The sequence below is a fragment of the Lynx rufus genome, unplaced genomic scaffold (assembly GCF_022079265.1).
Source record: "Lynx rufus isolate CCGP_SWC_20201006 ecotype Redwood Valley unplaced genomic scaffold, mLynRuf1.p SCAF_19, whole genome shotgun sequence".
Lineage (NCBI taxonomy): Eukaryota > Metazoa > Chordata > Mammalia > Carnivora > Felidae > Lynx > Lynx rufus.
In genome coordinates this window covers 31,414,996-31,439,270 of record NW_025814833.1, presented here as the reverse complement: position 1 = coordinate 31,439,270, position 24,275 = coordinate 31,414,996, and the positions used below count along the sequence as shown (strand labels likewise).

The following is a 24,275-nucleotide window of genomic DNA, read 5'->3' as shown; positions in this document are numbered from 1 at the left end:
AACAGCCGGCTGTCCGATCAAAAGCTCTATAGAGTGGGGGACCTGAGTTCGAGTCCTGACTCCTCCAGCGTGTTCCTCTGGGCCCGGCCTTATCTTGGCCTCCATCTCCTCATCTGTTCAGTGGGCAGAGTGGTTTTGATGGTGTCCGAAGCATTCGGAAGCTGTTTGGGAAATCATAACGAAGCGACTCTGTGGCCTGGTCTGTCACGGTTTCGGAGAGTAGGGGAGAAAACCCATTCTTTCTCCTTTGGCAGAAAAATTGGACAGTGCTCCTTTCCCGCCATCAGAAACAACGGGGCTTCGTGGGGCCCCCCGGGTGGCTCAGTCGGTTGGGCGTCCGACGCCCGCTCGGGTCACGATCTCACAGTCCGTGAGTTCCAGCCCCGCGTCGGGCCCTGGGCCGACGGCTCGGAGCCCGGAGCCTGCTTCGGATCCTGGGTCTCCCTCTCTCTCTGCCCCTCCCCCCACTCGCACTCTGTCTCTCTCTCTCTCAAAAATGAATAAGTGTTAAAAAAGAAAAGAAAAAAAGAAAAGAAAGAACCTACGGAGCTTCAGAAGAACCAAAACCCGTCATACTTAAGCAGCGAGTTAAGATGACCGCCCTGCGTGAACACACATTTCTTCCCTCAGCGTGAGTTCTGTTCTAACCTGTCGCTTCCAATATTGCAGCGGTGTGTTTCCACCCGTTTAGGTTAAGTAGCTGCAGCCGTTTGGGAAGCACTAAAACGCTTCTTTCTCTGCCACGGGGAGGACCCGTCCCAGGAAGTGTCAAGCCACCCCCCTTGCGGGCCTCGACTGGCTCACTTTGATCAACCCTGGAGTGCTGGGGCTCCAGACCGTCGTTCAAACATGAAGTAACGCGTTTGCACGCGTGAATCGGGATCCTCCTGAAACCTAAGGCGGCCAATCGGAGTGTCTCCTGTCTCTCCCTCCTTTAGCCAACAAGAGAACTGGCTTCCTCTGTTCGTGAAGCGTCAGCCTCACTCATTTTTATTCCGGCCTCCTTTCATGATACATTTTAGTGCCGTCCCAAGATGCATAAACGTGGATTCATATTTGACGAACACGTCAGCGTTTGGCACACAGTGTTCAGTCCTTGAATATTTGTTGAATAAAGGAACGAGACATCCCGAAATCACCGACTAGCAAGGTCCACGAAAACTCAGATGTGCTGTATTGCACTTGGGCCCATTACGCCGAGGGCCCTGCCGAACGTAGCGTTTGGGACACGTCTCTGTGAATGACGCGACAAGGAACACTTTTTGAGACGTTTGAAAATGCATTTATTGATATTGAGGTTTGAAAGCCTAAAGTAAAAAGGTATGAACTAGAGGCACTTGAAAGACCTCAGCGAGAGGGAGGCCTGGCTGGGGGTGAGGTGAGGGCAGCAGCTCGGTGGGGTCAAAGTGGTCCCAGACGTGATTTTGTCAGTAGTTCCCCACGTCATGAAATACAGGATGCCTGATTCACATCAACCAAGTTCACAAAAAGCTGAGCTGTGAACCGGAACACCAGTTTATTAAATCATAAAGGGAGCTATTCTAACACACTGAGGTCTATACGCAGGTGGGTCAGCAACCCCGTAGAAAAGGGGAGTGAGTTGGTGGGTCAGCCACCCCAGAAGAAGGTGAGTGAGTTGGCTCCCTGGAACGACTCATGCCTGTGAGAGCCCCTGGGCACCCTTCTTCACTGTGGGGATGGGCTAGTTTAGGACCCATGATGCTTATATTCTCTGGTCTAGGGCAACTTCTTCCTTAGCCTTGGACGATATTGGAGACACGTTGGTGAATTCTTCCTTGAAGACTGTACTAGGTTTAGATTGCACACTGACCGTTCTTCTCTTTCTGTTAACATTTTTTTCAGGTGGGAGAAGAGACACCTGAGTGGATGTGACCATTCTCAGTTACCTCCATCACAACTCAACTGCAAGCTCTTAGAGAACTGTTCTGGTGGGCCATTCCTTCCATGATGCATGTATTTTAATAACACGACTCTCTCAGAGGATCCTTCCCCTCAAGCTCCTCAGGCCCCTTACGTCATCCCTTTGCTTTGAAAAGCAAGTCAAAGACCAAACCGAAAGCAAGTCTGGGTTTGATAGACATGTGTAACCGTGGACAGCGGTCACACAGAATGATGTGGCCCTTCCCTCCTTTAATGCCCATGTAGGGAAAAGGAGAAAGGGAGGGGGCTGATTTTGGGATTAGGAAATGGAAGAGATAAAGGAAGCGGGAATAAGGGTACAGAAGAGGAACGGTGTTTCTGGTGAGTTTCACCCTGTCACCTGCTCCTGTGTTCTTCCTTTATGAGTGTGGTGCTGGCCTTATCGTGAACTAGACCAAATATCCTGGATACAGATCTAATAAATTGTGATGTTTTGGTGGGAGAGGTAAGAATGCTCTGGAACATGGAATGCTGCCAAGGTGGAGAATCAGAGAGTTGCCCCAATGGAGGATGAAGAACTTTACAATGTTGTCAAGGGTTGGACCTGTAGAGATGGTCACAATTTCCTATCAAAGTATATTTCTGTAGTGATTACATTTTCTTTTTAAAAAAATTTTTTTAATGTTTATTTTTGAGAGAGAGAGAGAGAGAAACACTTTTTTAATGTTTATTTTTGAAAGAGAGAAAGAGAGAGCATGAGCAGCAGAGGGGCAGAGAAAGAGGGAGACACAGAACTCAAAGCAGGCCCCAGGCTCTGAGCTGTCAGCATGCAGCCCAACACAGGTCTTGAACTTGTGAACCATGAGATCATGACCTGAGCTGGAGTCAGAGGCTTAACCGACTGAGCCGCCCAGGTCCCCCTAGTGATTACATTTTCTAATTGACTTACTCCAGTAAAATAGGAATTCTAGATAGATTTCTCCCCATAAAGAGAGCAGTAGTCATAGAATGTATATAGTCAAATCTAAAGAGATAGGAAAGTGATTCGTTAGTAAAGGACCCTGACCATTTTCAACCCCCAATATGTCAACCTTGGAAATACATTTTACTTTAAGTGAGTTTTGTCTTTTCTTTAATCCAGTTGACATACCGGGACACCTTGGTATATATTCCATATTTTCCTTTCATTGCACACTCTTCACCCCAGCTAATAATTCCAGTTAAGAAATTAATGCCTTCCACTTCGGTAACATGGGGTCCCCCGCTATCTCCCTGGCACGAATCTTTCCCTCCCTCATGGAAGCCAGCACAGAACATGTTATTATAGATGGTGAACTTGGTGGACCTAAGGCATGTGGCTCGGTCAACAAGGGGGACTTTAAGGTACTGAAGAATTGTAGCCGGTCGCCCTCTGTTGAAGACTTTCCCCCAGCCACTCACGTAGCCATATCCAAATTTGAGGAAGGTGTTCGTGTATTCCCTGTCAGCAACGCAAATAGGTGTTACGTAGCTGTTTAGCGTTAAGGGCTCGTCCAGTTCCAGAAGGGCAATGTCATGGCTGTACTTATTAACAGATGCATTGTAGCTGTGGTGAAGAATAGTGCGAATCACGTTTCGCTTTTGCTCTGTATGTTCCGTCTCCTCGGTGTTATGTTCACCTATGGAAAAGAAATTTCTCTTCAGTCACAAATAGTCTCTCCCGTAAAGAAATAGATTTTCCAAGATTTTTGGCCTCACTGAATTCACTGGTAGCCAAGTGTCAAAGATCCCAATCTTACATCGTTAGGATTTTGGTAACACGTGACGAGGGCCGATGCATACTTTCCAGACCCAGAACCCATTCAGGACCATCGTGGGGCTGGTTAGTTGACCCAGGCTGATACAACTCTTACATCGTTCATGGATGATCAGGAATCTGCGTGTCACGAATGATCCTAGACTCTCCTACTTTCAAGTATTTTGACCCCCTGTTTGAGCACAGATAATACATTCATTTGCTCATTCGTTCAGATGTTAGCCGAAGGCTCGCTACATACAGGCTCAAAGATGAGTGATGTGATGTGACTTTTGGGGAGGCTCAGTGCGCTGGAGAAATGCGCACCTCAATAAATAATTCTACCCCTGTGAGGCGGGCGCTAACATAGGCACACCCAAGGAACAGTGGGGGGGCTTGGTGGATGCAACAAGTTGGGTTCTGGAAATGTGTCTCCTCTAGCACTAGCCCAACTTATTTAGGAAAGCTCTTCTTAGACCTTAGGAAAGTACACACAGCATACAGTGATACCACAGATGCTATCCTGTTTTGTTTATTTACCTGCAACAACAGTAATTTCAACATCCGGATTAATACAGTGGGCTGCAGTTACCACCCATTTTTCATTGATGATGGAGCCTCCACAGAACGCATCAATTTTCCCTTTCAAAAGGACCTGTGGAAACAAAATTGTGAAACTCACTACATCATGTGCTTGATCTAGAACAAAATAAATTCAGGTGCTGTTGATAGGAGTGGGAAAACGTTGGATTCTAGGTGCTGGCAGAACTGGAGCGTTTCTGGAAAGTGTCAGCTTTGCAGATGAGTTAGTGTTTCCGGAGCACGATCAAAAAAGCCATTTCTGCAACGGTCTCAAAGAGAATGTGCAATGAGAGCCAGGGGGAGCTCTAGACGAGGCAAATATGAGGGAACAGCTTCGGTGATTTGTGGCCCTTGGATGCCTTTTCCAGGTGAGTCAGATTCTCTGATGGCACACACATCGTTTCATGGGGATATGGCGGGTAAATTCAGAGATGCGCTGACTTGACTCCTCCAGATCCATTGTTGTTATTGGGTCTTCTGTCCCTGCGTGAGGAACTCTTGCTAGAGGGTGATTTGCAAGAGAAAAACTACTGATATTTCCATGAGGTCCTTTTTTTTTTTAATGTTTATTTTTGAGAGAGAGAGAGAGACAGAACAGAGTGTGAGCAGGGGAGGGGCAGAGAGGGAGGAGACACAGAATCCGAAGCAGGCTCCAGGCTGCGAGCTGTCTGCACAGAGCCCAGCGTGGGGCTCGAACGCACCAACCACGAGAGCATGACCTGAGATGAGGTCGGACGCTTAACCGACTGAGCCACCCGGGTGCCCCTCTGTGAGGTCTCTTTATGAATTGAGACCACTGGGCTCCATAAGGGCGGTGCTTACAGCCATCCAGGCAGTGAGACACAGCAGGACACATGCACTCCTTCCCTTGTCCCCCTAGCCATACTCCACACCCCTTGGCTAGATATGCAAGCTGCCTGTCCTGAAAAGGTCTACTTAGCTGTGCTTGGGCAAAGTGGACAGAGGTGTTTGGGTGCCTGGTTTGAGCCTGGGCGTTATTAGACAAGAGGCCAATCCATTCTTTCATCTGTACGTTTATTGTATAATCAGAGTGGACAATGAATGTTTTTACCACCTCAATATCTAGATCAACTTGAAAAATTTCACTTCCATTGCACCCTGAGCCACCCGCTCAGGAAAAAAAAAAAAAGCTGAGAAGTACAGACACTAGAGGGCGCACTGAACATTTGGAAAACCTTGTGCAAGTTGCTGAGTAACTCCTATGAACTCCTGCCCTTTTCCTAAAGCACGCCTTGTCCCAGGCATAAATCTGTTTCTAGACTAGAGAAAGAGAGTGGTCAGTCCCCTTAGGTGGGAGTCTGAGAAGGTCCTTGGCGCATGTTCTAGGGAAGATTCTTTTTGTCCTGAATTCAATTTACTGAACACCTACTAAGTCCTAGACACTGAAGCATTGGCCTCCCCCGCCCCACCGAGACCTATGGGGCTGACCCACTGTAAGCCTCCGACCCCTTTTGCCATATTTTAGCTTTCTCTCTCATTCTAGCTGTTGCTTTTTTAAAATTTATTTTATTTTAAATCTCGTCATTTTGAGAGAGAGAAAAGCGCATGTAAGAGTGGGCTCAACGCAGGGCTCAAACTCACGAACCGTGAGATCATGACCTGAGCCGAAGTCAAGAGTTGGTGGATCAACTGACTGAGCCACCCGGGTGCTCAGTGGGGGGAGACGGACAGAGGGAGAGAGAGAATCTCAAACAGGTTCCACACTCAGCGTGGAGCCTGACGTGGGGCTGGATCCAATGACCTGAGCCGAAATCGAGGGCGGGACGCTCAACAGACGGAGCCACCCAGGCAGCCCTAGCTGTTGCCTTTTATTTTGAAAAGTTGTAAAATATAGGAAAACTCACAGAATAATATAATAAACACCAGTGTAGCCACCACTCAGACTTAACCGTCTTCTTAATTTTTTTGAACATTTATCGATCGCTTCCTATGGACTACTCATTGTGCTAAGTGTTTTACGTACGTTTAAAGCAACACTTTATGGAGGGATATTAACATATCCATTTACAGATGACCTCACTCCCCTAAGGTTACTTAGGTTAGTTAGTGGTGAAGCTAGGGTATAAACCCTAGTCTGCCTGGCTTCGTAATCGATGCTCCTCAGCACACAGTATGTATCCAAGTGGGGTTATTGGGCCAGTTGCAAGTTCTCAGCGCAGGGCTGCTCCACTGTCTCATCAGACTTGAGTTACAAAATACAAAGCATTAAACTCCAAATTTGGGACCTTTCCAAAAGCAAGGCCCCACGCAAGTACACTGGTCACAAGCTCATGAAGCTGGCCCTGACCCCAAGGGATATTTTATCACTAAGCAAATTTGGGCAACACTGTCCTACACGGATCTGAATGGTCACATCTGAAGATACATGTTCTAGTAACTGGAGTTCTTTTTCTTTTTCTTTCTTTCTTCTTTTTTTTTTTTTTTTTTTTTTTTTGCCAATCTCTGATTGGTATTAGAAATTTTAGCAAATATCTTTGCCAAGAAAAAGCCCTAAAATATATTTGCATGTAAAGAGACTACGTTGGTTTTGGAATGTTTGCTTGGCTACCTGAGGATCACAGCTATCTAAATATGAGCTATCTGGGGATGAGCTGTCTGCTTGGCCAAGGACAAGTTCTAGTAAGACATCCCTTTGGCAAATGAAGGGGAAAATGGGAGGGCATGTGCTCAGAGCAAAGCATCCAAGTTCTGATCTGTCAAACATTTTCATGTTTGTACAATCCTAAGAGGAGCCTGTTTTCTCTCTTTGTGACACATGCACAGAGGCACGCCCAACACACCCACCTCCAGCCACAAAATACACATACACAGAATAATAGTCTAAATGTTCTGTCTAAAATAGTTTTGTGGGGCCAGGTGAGATTACATATGTCATCATCTTATTTCTCTTAATTGACACTTGAGCTAGGAAAACTAGAGGGTTACTTTTTCCAGGTGAAGATATGTCTATAGTCTTAGGACCTTCTTCTAAAACCTTTTCCCCAAACCTCTCCTCTTCCAATAAAAAAAAAAAAAAAGAAAGAAAGAAAGAGAAAGTTCTGATTCATGCATATGGTAACTGCACGCTGTCACGGGTGTGTGTCCTAATCAAATGGAAAGCATTGGGTGCGTGTAGGTAGCTGCACAGGTCAAGAGCTCGGGTACCTTTAAGGACAGCTTCAGGTTAAGCTGAGGAAAGCCGAGACTGGGGAAAATGTGAAGACAGTTTAAAGATCGTTTAGGCCAAGAGCAGAAGAAAGAAAAGACAGTGTTTCTAAGACATTTTGCTGGTTGAAATGGTTGAATATTGGCAATTGCATATGAGACAACCTGATACAAAGGTCACTTGGTGCCCACTGTATTCCATTTTTTTTCAGTTTGGTAGAAAGATTTCCCAATTATTAAATGTAGAATAAATATGGCTCGGGTGCCTGGGAGGCTCAGTTGGTTGGGCCACAGACTCTTGGTTTCGGCTCAGGTCATCATCTCAGTTCATGAGTTGGAGCCCTCCGGGGCTCTGAGCACTGACAGCACAGAGCCTGCTTGGGATTCTCTCTCTCCCTGTCTCTCTCTCTTCCCCTCCCCGTCTTGCTCTCTCTCTCAAAATAAATAAATGATCTTTAAAAAAGGGAATAAATATGACTACCACAGAGCTGAGGCCCATGATAAAACAGAAAATAGACCAGGTACTTCACATTCAAGGCCCAAAGCGGAAGAGGTGGGAGGGGCTCTTGGGGCAATTTTGCTCGGGCTCAGACTTGGCTGACAGGGTCAAGGGCGTGGGACCCAAACCAAAGTAAAGCTTTAGAAAGCAGAAACGTAGTGTTGCTTTCTCTCAAATCTCTCTTTTAAGCTGTTGATGAAGGTGATGTCGTAGTATTTCCCCTTTTTTCTCTAACGTTCAAAGGTTTTCATGGCTTCCCTCTGCAGCTGTAGGAAATTGGAGTCTTGTTTTAGTTCTCCACTCTAAGGATACAGTGACGCTAGGAAACATCCTTTCTGTTCCCATATAGTGCACTTGACCCTCTAGCTTCCTCTCCGAGCTCACGGCCTCGCGTCTCCCACCGCAGCGAGTTTAGAGGTCCCGCGCTCAGTCTGCGCCATTGGCCTTGGGTGGGGGCGGGGCTGGCTGCGCCTCCGGAGCCGGAGGGGCTTCTGGGAAGCGCCAGGCGCAGGGGGCACGTTCCGTGCAGCTTCGCCTCTCGCTCGGAAGCTGAAGTGAAAGCCCTCGAATAAAGGTAAGAACCCGACGCGGCCCCGCACGAGCTACGGGGAAGGTGAAGCTCACCTCTTAGGGTCTCAAGCCTGGATGGGGTGGCAGCGGTCCCCTGTCCTGCTCTAATCCCCCCACCGGGCGAGCCAAGGCCCTCAACGCTCTCCCCGCCGGTTTAGCAGGCTGGGGCCGTCCCCAGCGACGGAACAGCTCTTCCAGTTAACAATTCAACAAACATTTGTTCAACCGACGTTTCCTCCCAGAGCTGCTCAGCCCACGGCACCGACACCGGTTGGAAAGGGCTTTCTTAACCCAGCGTCAGAATCCGCCTGCCTGCCTGCCTGCCTGGGAGATTCACCTGTAAGCCCTCAAAGAAAAAGCTGTCTTCCCCTTTCCTCTGTGGCCCCTTAGCTCTTGCAGACCGCCAACTTAAGCCTTTTCCTTAGCCAACGAAACCTTTCCAGCTTGTTCCCGCCATTCATTACTCCAGATGAAATTGACCTCCCTACGTTCTTCTTTGCGCGATGCGTTCACCCAAGTGGTCGTTTTTATCTCCCCCAGCCCCCTTTTCTGAAGCATGGGAATGTTGAATCCTGTCTAGGTGAGATCGCGAAACTGTTTCGTATCTCAGAGCCCTAGATCTACTGTTGTGGCCCCTGAAACCCCAGCTGTTGCTTGCTTTCTCCCGAGGCCTCGGCGGCAGCAGGTGTGTTTGCGGTCTTGCGTGCAAGCAAGTCAAGCGTTTCCACCTTGCAGATTAGCCGCGCCGTGGAGCTGGCGCGTCCACACACGAGAGAGTCCGATTAGTTGCATTTCCTGCTTGGTCTTTGTCTGCAAGTGACTTTTGGACCCTCAGTTTACCTCCTGGTTTTGAAAACCGGTAGCCTTTTGTGAGAAACTGGGTGGAGGTGGGTGTGGTGAGAGTGCTCTCGGGTGAAAAGGAACCAACGCAGGGGTGTTTTGGGGTCTTGTTCGGCTATGCTGCAGAGTAGCTCAGTTTTTCACCTTTGGAAAAGGCTGAAACTTAGTGCTTTGTGCCTCTCCGGTCTGCAGTCCTACTTCATACGGATGACATAGGGAGTGACCATGTGCATGAGTGATCTTGAACTTTCCAGATGAGCTTAGCTAGGCTTGATAGGAAAGAGCCAACAGGTATACTAACTATGTAAGTGTGCAGTGAGGAGGGTATGAAAAGATTTGAGATGATGTGTATCATACCTTGTTCCTCACAGCCATCATCTAATAGTTTGTTCTGCTTAAAAGAAAAAAAATAGAGCAACTAAAATTTCTATTAGGAAAGACTTGCATTGATAAAATCTTGGCAAGCATCTGGTTTAAGGGGGGTGGGTGGAGAATGGAGAGATTATGTGACTAAATTGACACTATGTTACACCCCCCCCCCCCCTTAGCTCTTATTTAAACGTGTTTGGCAATTTCACTTCTGGGTTGACAAGGGGACAATGCTAAGCTCACTCACAATGTGTGCATCCTGAGACATACTTTTTTATCCTTTTTAAAAAAAATTTTTTTTTTAAGAATAGTCATCTTGGGGGGCACCTGGGTGGCTCAGCCGGTTAAGTGTCTAACTTCAGCTCAGGTCATGATGTCACAGTTCGTGGGTTTGAGCCCCGTGTTGGGCTCTTTGCTGATAGCTCAGAGCCTGGAGCCTGCTTTGGATTCTGTGTCTCCCTCTCTCTCTCTCTGCCTCTCCCCCACTCACTCTCTGTCTCTGTCTCTCTCAAAAATAAGCAATCATTAAAAAAATTGAAAAAAAAAAGAATAGTCATCTTGGCGCTAATAAAACACCCCTGGGTTTGTGGATCCTCCAGCCTAGGGACTGCCTTATGTCCCACAACCCCAAGGAAGATCATTATTATAAAGTAGGGTCTTTTGTTCCAACCACCTATCCATGGAAGTTGGATACATATTGAGAAAGAGAATGCACAAGAACACAAATAGCAAAATTAGATAGATTTAGATCCATGGACATTAAATAGAATGAAAGCATGATTAGAGTTGCTGGATCCAATAGGGGTTGTTCAAGGAAAGGTCAATGTAGAAGGTCAGTCTTATGAAGCGTCATGAAGGACGGTAAAGAAGTGGATGAGGGAAGAGATAGTGGTAGGAGGCCTAAATTGGGGGTAGAGGGGGCGTAAAGGAACATGCAGTGTATTTTATTGACTGTAAGATCAAGTCCAACAGATATTCTTAAAAGCAAAGCCAGGTAAAAGAACAGAAAATATAGTCTTGGTCGTGATGGTCTACCACCCTTCAGTACCATCGTCTGCAATGTCTGTCCAATACCTGCCTCCCAGGTATATGTTCAATATATTACACCCATCATATTGGAAAATGCTGAAGAATCCTGAATAGGTACATAGTCTTAGAAAACTCCAGTGGTGTTAAACCTGGGATGATTACGTGATCGTGGCTTAAACTGTTAACAGGTTTGATGATTGAAAAGTCTTTGAAGCTACTGGTTCCTGATGGCAAAAGTTCCAACCTCAGCAGAGAAAATATTTTGGAGTGAAGCATCCTTGAAATAGCCACAGAAGCATATAATTGTGGTTACTAGGGAGTTTTTAGACTAAACTATTATAAGCCATGTCTGATAGAACTTTCCATAATGATGGAAATGGTCTGTATCTGTGCTGTCCAGTACAGGCCAGCCACATGTGGCTATAGTGCACTTGAAATGTGGCAGTTGTGACTGAGATGAATTTTTAATTTTACTTAATGGTGTTTAGTATATGTGCTGCCGAAGCGAGCACATTACTTAATGGTGTTTAGAGTTCAATAGCTACATGTGGTTAGTAGTTATGTTATTGGACAGCACAACTTTATATAAGGGCCAGCCTGGCTCCTTGCTTCTGGGGTGGGGTGGAGGGGGTGGGGGGGGGGGCTGCTGCTTCTCTCAGATGGAATCACTTAGGCTTTAGCTGTAGGGTCAATTGCAAGTTTTGCTACAAATCTAGCTGTTGGACGTTGCCCCGGAAATGTGCACAGGTGATTCTGTGCTGGCACAGAAAACTGCTAACAAGTTTTCATGTGATTCTGATGCTGGCACACTTTGAGGCTTCGACCAAGCCCCTGTCACATACCCTAGTTCCAGTAACTCAGTTCTTGCCTTACTCCTTCCTACGTCAGTCCTTTTAAAAATGCCTTCGAAATCAGTGTCTCTAGACCTAGAGACTTTCTCTCACCACTTCTCCCACGAGCGGAAGTAGCACCCTGAACCCCAAGGCGCACGACCTCACTCCCAGACCTTGTTGCATGTCTGGAATGCTGCTATGCTATTTCCATGATGTCAGACTCTCCTTGACCTTGTGTGGTAGCTGTCCCTGGACTTCGCATTCACTAGCTCCCCACCAGTGAGGGCTTCTTCATATTGCTTAGCGCGGAAACTTGCCCAAACGCTTCCCTCACCCCAGTAGACCTGTCTGGTGTCCTAACGTGAGCCCCCACCTGGCCTGTCCCTTGCCCTCTGGGCTCCAGTTGTGACACACCATTAATATAGAGTACCTGCCAAGGGAATTGACCTGGTTTGGCGGTTTTTCCACCAACAATTCGAGTCAAGTCGTTCAATGGTTGGGTGACGTTATCCACATTTTTTTCAGCTTCAGCGGAGTTTTCATAGTCCGTAGTGGAATTTTCATAGTCCGTATTGAGAAAAAGAGTTTCAGCGCGGGTGTGCGTCGTAGAAATGTGTGGGACAGAAACTCTTCCGCATGGAAATGGCACTAGAAAAATGGAAAAAAAAATTAGTGTTCTGATATTTCTCATTGGCAAGCAGAGCGTGTATTACAGAAATCGAGAATGAGGCCCATCCTTGTCACTTCTGAGAAGCAGGCCCATCAATATTTAAAAAAATCTAATCAATGAATATAGTCTCAAACTAAAAGGTTAATTGCGTTATTTTCATGGAAAGTTTTCAAACCCTTCATGAAAAGAACATTTGGCTCAGGAATCCATCATCTTTACGGAAATAGAATAGGTGTTCCAGAATCCAATTTTGTGAGAGTTTTATAAAGTCTCGTGACTTTCTGTTGTGTTTCTTTTCTAAAAAGTCTTAGTCCCAAGGCCTGTCCCTAAATCGAATTCTGAGTGGTGCCATGGAACTTTAGCTTTAGAATTAGGTACTTGGGACCTCTGCTGCTTTTTGTGAACCAGGATTTCTTTTGTAGACTAGGATGCCTTCTAGACTCCAAGGTGGGTTTAAGGATCTGCTGGGAAGAAATCATGATTTAATTATCTGGCTTGGTTAAGCATTAACCAAATAAATTGCTGGGGCACCTGCCTGGCTCAGTCGGAAGGGCATGTGACCCTTGATCTCGGGGTCATGAGCTTGAGCCCACAATGGGTGTAGAGATGACTTAAACTGAAAAAAAAAAAAAAAAACTTTACCCAAATAAATTGCTAATATGATTATCGCAGCCACATCCACCTGGGACCTAGCCACCCTTTTACCTTGGGTCAGTTTATTTCCTAAAGACAGGAAATCATATACTGATACATTGGGGACAACCAGAATGGAAGTCTGTAGTCAAGCAAAGTCACCTCACATTTGATTTTCATTTCTCACGTTCCTTCTAGCCACATTCCTTATAACAGACATTTCTATAGCAACCAGCTGTAGCAAAGTATCATGAAGACAGCATGTGGTTGGGAAAACAGGAAATTAGTTCAAAATACTTCTGTATAAATATAAATCAACAATGGCTGGAGAAGAAGGACCATTACTATTGAAAGGCAGAAAAGCTCATTTTAGGTTTGGCCTACTTTGCTAAAGATAAGGCTATAATCAAATATAACACTGAATAGTAAGAGGTGGTTCTCAATTCTTTTTTTCCTTCTAACGTGGAAGGGCTTATAAGGGTTTAGCTACTATGCCATCTGTCTACACTGGAAGTTAGATTTTGAAGGCTTTTTTTTCCCCCCCGAATATAAATCATTTTATTTTTAAAACGACTTCAGATTTGAAGGTTAAAACATAGAGATACTCTCCTCTGGAGGTGAGCTAGCTGTGAAGCACGGTACGTGAAGAACCAGGCAGAAGACAGGTGGGTAGGTCCCTGAAGCATTAGAGACTGCCCTTCGTTTTAGTTGCAACAGCATGTATACCCTTGGCTTCTGGTCGTTTCTTTAATTTCCTCTGCCGGGTGCTTTGGTGAGATAGGTATCGAACCCAGTTACAGAGGATTGGTGCATGATTTAATGTACCAATTTAATATCAGGCTTTGAAAATGCAAAAGAAATTATATCTAGTTTGCTTCAAAAAGGCCCCTCATTTATCAACTATAATTGATCCTGTGGAGCCTACTTTTTTTTTCATTTTTTCTTTAATCAAAGTTCCTCTTGCTTTCATTTTCAGAGGATAGCAATATGAGCGTGGAGTGGAGATGTTCTGAGTACCACCAGTCAGCTGTCAGCGTGGTGGCCCGGTCGACATGACTGGGAAACATTGTTTTGTTCACTGCTGTGGAGATGGACCGTGTGAGTCAGCCTGGCACAACTTGAAACAGATGGTCGTCAGAACCATTCTGATGTCAAGCGCGTAAACTCCACTCGAGACCCGAGGATGGGAAATGACTTTCTCAGAGTAAGCCAGCCACACCCTGGCAGAGTCCTGCGTTACATTCCCCATTCCCTGTGCTAGAAGCCTATCGGTCCATCATTTGTGTACCTTTTTGTGGTCTGGGATTACTATATTAATTTGACTTGGTTAATTACAGATCTATAGAAGTCATATAAATTGATTGCTTCATGATATAAAAGTCAGGAAAAAAGTGGGCACAGTGAAGAATTCAGACTGAATACAGCCATAGAATTTCTATTTAAAATGACTATGCAATTTGGAAAATTGTCCCAGCTACTAATCTCTTCTGTGATCTCAAAGGAGAGGGGAGCCTGGGTGGCTCAGTCGGTTGAGCGTCAGACCTCGGCTCAGGTCATGATCTCACGGTTTGAGAGTTCAGGCCCCCACATCGGGCTCTCTGCTGTCAGCGTGGAGCCAGGTTCAGATCTCTCGGTCCCCACTTCTCTCTGCACCTCCCCCCCGCTCATGCGTGCGCGCGCTCTCTCCCTCTCCCGCAAATAAAAATGAACATTAAAAAATATATCAGGAAAAGAGTCCACCTATAATTAACAAAACACCAGAATTATTTAAAAAAAGAAACAAGTAGAGATTATGAAAGTACATAGGCCAGTTAAAATGCTGAAGGTTCAAATAGAGATTTGGAGAATGCATCCCCCTAGCTTGCAGACAACAACAACGCTTATTTAGATTTTGACCTGCTGGTTCACAGGACTTTTGGTCCTCCGCAAGTTGATATCCGGTAGTACAGGAACAAACCACCTTGTTATCAGCATCCAATTTACAAAACTGCTTGCACCTGCCATTCTTAATATTGCACGTTACATCTGAAAGAAAGCCACATCAAAAGTAATAGCGTCAGTTCACATGCATTTCTAAAAAGTACATGAAACTACTCACTCATGTGAAGGTCAGATCTAAGCAGGGGGCGTTCATGGAGAGAAGCTTGGGAGCCTCGAGCTAAGCGTAGAAAGCAAGATACAATTCTTAATAAGGCATCAAAAGGGCAGCAATATATTTGATTTGGCATAAAACTGAAGGTTTGGATATTCTGCTTTCACTAAATCTTGGACTGCAATTAAAAAAAAAAAAACTGTTTATTAGAGTATAGTCTACATTCAGAGAAATCCCCAAAACCTCGCGGTGAATTTTTCACAAAGCGTGTCCACCGGTTTAAACACCCAATGGACCAATGCGTAGGACGCGATCCACATCTCAGAAGCTCTCCTAATGCCGCCTTCTACTGCACCATTCCTCCTTTCCAAAGGCGCCATCCCCCCCAAATTCTAACAGTGAATTTTGCCTATTCATGAACTTTATATCAGTAAAAGCTCGCAGTGTGCCCTCCTCTGTGTCTTTTCATTTAATACTTTGTGAGATTCACCCGTGTTCTTTGTACAGCAGTTCATCGACATGCTGTGTCGTATTCCATCGCGCGAATATTACTATCTTCATCCGTTTTACTGTTGATGAATATTCGAGTCGAGTTTCCAGTTTTTGCCTCTTATGTATAATGCTGTAATGAATGTGCTTATACGTATCTTTTGGTAATATGCGCACAAACACTGGATGTATACCTATGAGCGCAGTTATTGGATCATCTGTTCAGGTTTAGTAGACACTGCCAAGTGCGTTTTCTAAAATGTGCAAATTTAAATTCCCACCATCGGTGTGTGAGAGTTCCAGTTCTTAGACGTACATAATGCAGGTTTCTTCTCCCACTCTGACTTGCGTTTTTGTCTCAGTGTGTTTTGCTGAATAGAAGTTCATGGTTTTAATAGAATCCAATTTATCTGAGCACACTTGAAGCTGGCCAAGGTGGGTATATATTAACACAGGAGAATGAAATTGGGTCCCTTAAGGTGGCTCCATGCCAAAGACATTATGTGTTGGCAAGGATGAGCGTTCTGGTGGCCCGCATTCTCTTGACTTTCCTATACAGTCTCCCTTATTCATAGGAAGTGTTGTTCTTTGTTTCTTACAATGCTTTTTGTCTTGGATTCTATTTTGTGTGAGATTAAGATTGCTTCACCAGCTTCTTTTTGTTAGCGTTTACCTAAAAATCTTTTTATATCCCTGTATTTTAGCCTCCTGGTGTAATTTTATTTTAGGTACCTCTCTTGTCAACAGCATACAATTCTATTTTTCACTCCAGCCTGAAAATCTGCCATTAACCCCACTTCACATTCACGCTGATTTTGGGTATCTTTGGCTTAGTCCTGCCATCTTAGTCGGTATTTTTTAACTACTGTGCTTTCCCTTGGTTTCTTTTATGCGATCTCGACCACCGGAAGTAGCATGGTTCAGGGCTGGCTAGCAGAGACCCGCTGAGTTCAGAGACGCGGGCTCTGCCCTTGGGCCTATTTCTGTCTCTAGAGCAGCCCAGGAACACGCTGACTAGGAGATCCCTTCCCCCTTCCCTACCTGCTCAGCCACGTACAACAGAAACGCTCACTTGTGGGTACGGTTAGACCCTGGAAAGTTTGAAGGCGAGGGACTATACTAGACACCTCCTGTGTGCCACCTTCCTTCCTCTCAGCCTCATGGGTGTCCTTTCCCAGCACTGAGGCCGTCAGCTCTGCCTTGACTTCCCCTGACCTCACACGGGTGCAGCCTTGAATTGCCTGGGCTCGTATCTGCACTACGGGCCTCTCCCTCTTACCTCGGCTCTTCCCTGTTGAGGCCGAGGCACGGGCGACCTCTCCAGGTGCCCCAGCACGTACAGCCTGGAGATGTGGGGGGAGTTAAGACCCCCTCGACTAAACTTTTGACCACCGGGAGACAGGTGCTGATGGGCAAACTCCCATCTTCTCCCCTCTCAGATGGACTAGGCTGAGGCCAGTTCTGTGGCTCCTTGGAAAACAGTCCCAAGAGATCCAGTAATCAGTTGCAGATGAGGAGGGATGACCCTTTCTATTATTGGTTCTCCTTTCCTCCCTGCCTCACCCCCCACCCCCCGTCCCTTACTCTTGTTCTCTAGGATTGCACACCCTAATAAGTAAGCTTGAGTCACAGACTCTTTTTTTTTTTTTTCTGGAAGAATCCAGTCTAATAGAGTGACTATATGGTTTTGGAGTATATTATGGATTCTTGAGTGACAGATCTAAATTTTCAAATTTATTTTACACGGCTAGCATAGGTTAACGTAATAATTTGCTGGTGTTCCTTCCTGACACTTAAGGAATTAAGGGGAGTCAGGGGCGCCTGGGTGGCTCAGTCGGTTGAGTGTCTGACTCTCGATCTCAGCTCGGGTCTTGATTTCAGGGTCATGAGTTCAAGCCCTGTGTTGGGCTCCACATTGGGTGTGGAGCCGAAACAGGAATTAAGGGGAGGCAAATCAGCTGTTGCCAGGGAGGCAAAGGAACCAGCTTGAGCTTTAACCTTTGCTGCCAATAATCCACTAAGTGCATGATCCAAAAAGATGGCACTTGGTCCTTTGTATTTAGTTTTCAAAGACCTTTCTCCTCACTCGTGGTGATTACATCCCTGGCCCTTTTCATGTTATTGGCTATCATTTTGTTGCTACAAAGCAATGCTAAAGTGTTCAGCCAAGTCAAATACCACCTGTAGAAAGTGTTCAGTCAATATGACATTGGGGTAAGTCAACAGAGGTAGGTGGTAGGTGCTGTGGCCTAGTTTGGTTCGGGCCCCGCACAACGGGAATGAATGAACTCCGTGTGGTTTTCCCAATTCTGCTTCTGTGTCCTTGGCTAAGTGATTAGACCTGTCTACTGTTTTCCTCATCTGCCCTTTTTTTTCATGGCTTGGGTTGTATGTGCAGTGGGAAGTGGTGCTGTCCAATCGGCAGTCTTTTGCTCTCAGATAAAGGACTCAAGATTCTGGAAATAGAATAATAGCTCAAGGAATTCCAGTGGAGACGTCCCTAGTCCAGGATCTAAGGAACCGTTACTATGGGGCTCATTCATCAGTGCTTTATTGAGCATTTAGATGTCAGGCACTGTGTTGGGTATGGGTTCTCCCTGGTCCCGAGGCTGGTCTCTGTGCCTCTAGACTATCTGTTGAGCCTCTCAACTCATCTGTTCTTTTCACTTCATGGTAGCACGAAGGCCTCTTTCTAATTTTCCTCACGCCTACTGCCAAAGTTATCCTGTCCGGCTTTCTTTTACTCTGCCGCCATCCCCCCTCATATATTCACTCCTGTGAAACCAAAGCTTGGACAAAAGATGTTCTATTTCGCAAGGTTACCATAGCATGTGCTCTTATTCAGCTAAACTCAAGGTGTTTTCTCCATCCCACAGAAATACTCAGTAAATGAGAGTGTGGTGTCTATGATGTGTTCCCAGAGTGAAAAAAGTGTTTATGTTGCTTGTGATTTTGTTTTCCTCTCCATCCTTGCTTACTGTCGGTGGATGCCTCTTACGCTGTTTAGAGGGGACAGGAGTGACCCAAGTTCTTACACACCTTGATCTGTCTGGAAAGGCCTCAGATGTAACGTGTAAATGGGGACACACGGTGGTCATTATTCTAACCAAAGGGACACAACAGCCAATTAATTGTTATTCTTTTAACTAGAAAGCGTGCCCTAAATGTTTGTACTCCTTTCTCTGGAGAGGAGGCTGATGAACAAGGGACAAAGCAAGTAACATGATCTTGAGACAATGGAAATCTCCCTTTTCCCCCCTCTGGAGACAAGGGTGAGGCAAGAAACTCGGGGCCTCGGTTCTCTTATAAACTGTGCCACTTAGCAGCCTTTGAGGTCAGTCTGTGGATCAGTTTGAAGTGACAGCTTAAATGGGAGTTTGTAAATGCTTTTGCTTGCCTCCGGTGTCTGAGATAAAGAGATTTTTGAGAGGATCCCCACTTTGTTTCTGAACCGACTGCACCGAGAGGATTTTTCTAGACCTTGATCAGGCAAGCTGGGGGAGATCGAGGCTCCCTAGGGGCCAGAGGTGGTGCAGCTGCAGAGCTGTGACCAAAGCAGAATGTGGGGGACCTGAGGCCTGAGACGGTGGCAGCTGTAGACTTAGCACTTCTGCTGTGTGGCCCGTTAACTTCACGCAGGCGATGGAACGTGTTACAGAAGTTTTGTGCTTACGTTTACATTCCTTGGGGTGATTCTCCTCCACTAAACTGTCTTTGTTTTGTTTTATTTTATTTTTAAGTTTATTATTTATTTTGAGTGAGAGAGAGAGTGAGCGAGTGAGCTTGGGAAAGGGGGAGAGAGAGAATCCCAAGCAGGCTTTGCACCGTCAGCGCAGAGTCCGATATGGGGCTCAGACTCACAAACTGTGAGATCATGACCGGAGCCGAAACCAAGAGTCGGATGCTCAACCGACTAAGCCACCCAGGCGTCCCTAAAGTGTCTTTATTTTAAACTAAAGACATTTAGGAACACTTAACGCTAGATGCTGTTTTTTTCAAATTGCTCCTTATTTAATTTAATTTAATTTAATTTAATTTAATTTAATTTAATTTAATTTAATTTAATTTTACTTTCTAAAGTAAGTTCTTGGCCCAACGTGGGGTTGGAACTCAGGACCGCGAGATCAAAAGTTGCACGCTCTACTGACGGGGCCAGCCAGGCACCTCACTAACCACTGTTTTCAATTATACTTTACTACAGTGTGCCCTTCATTTTTAACAGAGACTAATTGAGTCATTCATTCCCTCAGCTCCAATGGTTATATTATTTAAGCTGATAATGAGTAACTACTGCAAAGATTTCCGTATGTTTCCATAATAGCAGGATCAGATTTATCTAGGTAAGTCTGAATTTGAAATTAGAACCTTCCCAATGAAAGCGCTGCGGAGATCGTGAACCACACCCACAGGGATCGGGAGGCTTTGCCCCCACGCTGGGAAATCTGAGGGGTGGGGGTCCAAGCCGGGGCTATCCGCCTGCATCCACTCTTTTCTTCTCGAATGTTTTTGCCCGGCCACCTTTTCCTTTTCTTATCTTCTATTCTTTTTTATCTTCTAGCTCTCAAAGGAAGATGATCACTGGAGTTCTCTGTAGTGCTGAAAAGATTCCTAAACGACATTACAGGTGACTTTTTTTTTCTTTCCTTTCTCTGCAGGACAATTGCAGCTGGTGACTTTCATTTTGTTTTATACCTTTTTCATCTGTCTGGCAGGTGGATGGCTAGAAAGTCTTAATAGACTCCTGCTAATTTTCTGCTCTTTGCCCCTAGTCACGTAGGCTGTGCTGTTAAATTCTTTCCCTAGGATTGCATCTCCATTCTTCCAGAGTTTCAGAGTAGAAAGAGGATCTGTCATTAGCGTGGTCTGTCTTTCACAACCATAATACCAGTAATCTTGCATCCAGAGATAATAAGCAAGTAGGAGAGGACTTTGGGATTTAATGCTCCAATTGCCAAAACCTCAGCACAAAAAAAAAAAAAAAAAAAAAAAAAAAAATTCTAGACTATAAGGAGGAAAGATGCACAGTGCTCGTAGGTTTGCCATGTAACTCTTTCAGTGTGATCCATGTGGTCAGATTTGGGAGCGAGCTCTGATTTTTGTCAACAAATGTAACATGCGAAGCGGTTCGTATGTGCCAAAAAGCGCCTGTTTTGGGGAGAATTGGCCTCCCCGTATCTCAGTTCTGTACTTAATCGACTGCCGCGGCCTATGTTGATAACAGTTTAGTCACGAGCGCAAACAATTTTATGGGTTCGGTTTTCTTTGCGTTTTGTGGCCAGTAGTTAGAAGCATGGGTTTTGGTCAAACTGAAGTTCAAGTTCTGGCTCAACAACCATTTATTGCCTCTATGATTTTGAGCCGTTTGAGCCGTAGTTTCCTCATCTGCACAGAATGGGGATAATAATGGGACTGACCGCATATGGTTGCATCGAGGGATAATAGCAAGGGGGGAGCATCATGACCACGTAAGATTAGCTACCAAATAGTATTGCTCTCGCCGTAGTTTCTTGAGCTCGTCCAAGAAACTGTGACTACAGACAAACTGAATGTTTATAAGGTTTGGAAGTATATGACTCATACCCTGGAATATTATTCGGCCTTTTTAAAAAAGGAAACCCTGTCCTATGCGACAGCATGGATGAACCCGGAGGACATTATGCTAAATGAAAGAGGCCAGTCACAGAAGGACAAATACTGCCTGATTCTACTTATCTGAGGTGTCTAAAAACAGTCAAACACAGAAACAGAGACTACAATTGTGCCTGCCAGGGGCTGAGGAAAGGGGAAAATGGGGAGCTGCTGTCCAGTGGGTATAAAGTTTGAGTTCTGCAAGCTGAGTGAGTTCTAGAGATGTGCTTGCAGTACAGCACGGTGTCTAGTTCTTTACTGCAATAAGAGCACGTTTTTCAGAGAAACTTCTACATAAATATTACATTTTCCAGTTTCATCTGGTTCCACAGGCAAACATGGAACCATGAGTAATCAAAAAAGAGTTACTTACCGGGGCGCCTGGGTGGCTCAGTCAGTTAAGCGTGTGACTTCGGCTCGGGTCGTGATCTCATAGCTTGTGCGTGGGTTCGAGCCCCGCGCCGGGCTCTGTGCTGCCAGCTCAGAGCCCAGACCCCGCTTCGGATTCTGTGTCTCCCTCTCTCTCTGCCCCTCCCTGCTCGCGTTCTGTCTGTCTCTCTCAAAAATAAATAAACGTTAAGAAAAAAGTTACTTACCTAACTCACAGTTCTTCCCTTCAAATCCAGTCTGACACCAGCATTCATAGGAATTAATGTCATCCTTGCATATGCCGCCATTCAAACAGGGATTGGACTCACATTGATCTCCATCTTTGAGATAGGTTAAGATAAACTTGCGTTAGCACATAAACCGCTTAGAATGCCTCCTTGCACCGACTCGTGGGGAGGGGAGCCTGATTTTAGGGTCAGGACTGCTGATCCTGCTCCTTGTGGGATGACCCTGTCTTCCTGAGTTCCTAAAAACAACCCAAACAGAGGTTCCCCGGCTAATACCGTCCTAGGAAATGGCTCTGGGGCAGCCATGCTCGTAGTTGATGCAACCCAAGGGACGAGGAAGAGGGGGAAGAAGGTCTGAGGTTAGAAGTGGACTGTGCGAGCATAGAGAGAGAAGGGTTTTCATTCCTTTCTTGTAGAACGATGGCAAGTGAATTCTAAATCAAGTGACATCACTTCAACCATTATTATCTCTGTGTCATTCAGGGCCCACTATCAAAGGTCTTGCCGAACACACCGAGCATGGTAGCATATGGTATTTGCAACTCAAGGAACCGGCAGCCTAAGCTTGGAGCAAATGCATCTACTTCCTTGTGTTATCCTTTCACTTTTTGTAAAACATTGTAGCAGGCAGTAGTGGTTCAAAACCTTGGAAGAGATGCCGGGAGCATCTCTCGCTGCTTAAAGACATTCTGCTGTCTGTGAAGTGGTCCCAAACGGTCTAGGTCAAGTGGGAAGCAGCTTTTATTTATTTATCTATTTTTAAGTTTTTTAAAGTGGTAATTCTTTACCACTTTAAAACAAAATTAAAAAACAAATTAAAAACAAATTTAAAACAAATTTAAACAAATTAAACAATTTTACAATCTATTTTTAAGTTTTTATCTATTTTTAAGTTTTTTAATCTATTTTATCTATTTAATCTATTTTTTAACCTATTTTATCTATTTTTAAGTTTTTTAAAGTGGTAATTCTTTACCACTTTAAAACAAAATTAAACAAATTAAAAACATTTAAAAAAATTTAAACAAATTAAACAAATTTTAACAAATTAAAAACAAATTAAAAATTTTTTTTTATTACGTTTATTTATTTTTGATAGAGACAGAGCACAAGTTAGGGGAGGGGCAGAGAGAGAGGGAGACACAGAACCCGAAGCAGGCTCCAGGCTCCGAGCTGTCAGCACAGAGCCCGACGCGGGGCTCGAACCCACGAGCCGCGAGATCATGACCTGAGCCGAAGTCGGACGCTCAACTGACTGAGCCACCCAGGCGCCCCTAAAACCAAATTTTTAAGTTTCTATTTTAATTTCAGTCAGTCGACATAGAGCGTCCTATCGGTTTCAGGTGAGAAACAACTTTTAATACAAAGAATTAAAAATGAAAAAGTCTGAAAAGAGCTGAAGATCTGCTTTATTTATGTAGCGATGGGCTGTGTGTCCTGTCCGCCCTTCCTGAAGTTTGTACCTTCCCAGAGTCCTCGAGAGCCTTTGAAGACACCGGCGGAAAGAAAACAGGAGGAAAGAATCGGCAAGAGGGGAAGGGTCAGGATGAGAAGGGAGCCTTTCAGTCTGGTTTCTGAACGCTCCGGCTCCATCCACACTTCTAAGGAAGCTTCGGGAGAAAGGGATGAATAGAACCAGAGGGGAGACGGGTACACGCTTTGAGCTAAGAGAAACAGCCCGGAAGAAAACAATAGGAGCTAGATCTGCAAGAGGAAGAGGTAAAAGCTGACATCAGAATGAAAGAAAGAAGAAGAGGGCAGCAAAAGAGGCATTTCTCGTTGTCAGTCATACTCAAGAGCCAAACTCCCTGCCACCTAGCCTGTCCGTGTGCCTGCCCTAGGGAGGACGGCGGCGCATCTGTCGTGCTCCCAGTCACTGTGTATCCGGGTCCCGTCGACCCGGGGTTCCTCTCCCTTTCTCAGAAATAGTCCCTTCTCTGGGAAGGCTGCTTGCCGTAAAGATTAGACCTTGTCCCCTCTGCCCCTTGATCCAATGTGCTTTTGCACAGCTAGTTCAATTTGTTCCAAAGCTCTGAAAACAAAATACGTTATCTCTGGTTTATTATTATTGATGTTCGAACTGGTCTAAAAAACGAGCTACATTTGTGCTTTATATTATAGACCAACGGGTCTGAATTATTTAGGATGTTTCACTGAAAGGGTCTGGGCTTGCAGCCAGCGACGCAGCAACTCATTTGCTGAGACATATCTTTAAACCGAGTGTCATTTTATCCTGCATTTAGTCCTCCTTCGGGTGCTTGCCTGCGTGTACCCTGGGCTCGGGCAAAGCCACGGACGGCAGGGGTCAAAGACAACAAGGGACAAGATCTTGCCAAGCGAGAGATTCCCGTTTAAGGCTACTAGGTGGTGGTTTAATGAATAACTGCATTCAGATTTCAAGGCCGGGAGGGGTGATTGTGAAAGAGAAAGGCTTGCACCTTAGGGAATTTGGGTTCTTTTCCGGGCTCTGTGCCCACCCCCACCCCAGCTGGGTGACCTTTAGGCAAGTCTTTTAGCCTCCCTAAGCCTCAGCATCATCCGTAAAATGAGGCGAATAATGCTTTGCTCACAGAGTCGGTGTGAGGATTAAATAGGACAGGCACG

General features: G+C 45.4%; 1 protein-coding gene across 2 annotated transcripts in view; it reads right to left on the bottom strand.

Moving 5' to 3' along the window:
• Positions 1–2,991: 2,991 nt before the first annotated feature.
• F9 (coagulation factor IX) overlaps positions 2,992–24,275 on the bottom strand; it is a 30,099-nt gene continuing 8,815 nt past the window's right edge. The window contains exons 4-8 of one of the 2 annotated variants that reach the window (XM_047081780.1): positions 21,651–21,764; positions 14,742–14,870; positions 11,973–12,190; positions 4,196–4,310; positions 2,992–3,539 (exon numbers count right to left, since the gene is read on the bottom strand). In XM_047081780.1, coding sequence (XP_046937736.1) covers positions 2,992–3,539; positions 4,196–4,310; positions 11,973–12,190; positions 14,742–14,870; positions 21,651–21,764 — 1,124 coding nt within the window. The remainder of the gene's footprint in view (positions 3,540–4,195; positions 4,311–11,972; positions 12,191–14,741; positions 14,871–21,650; positions 21,765–24,275) is intronic. The other variant, XM_047081781.1, reaches the window with a different exon arrangement.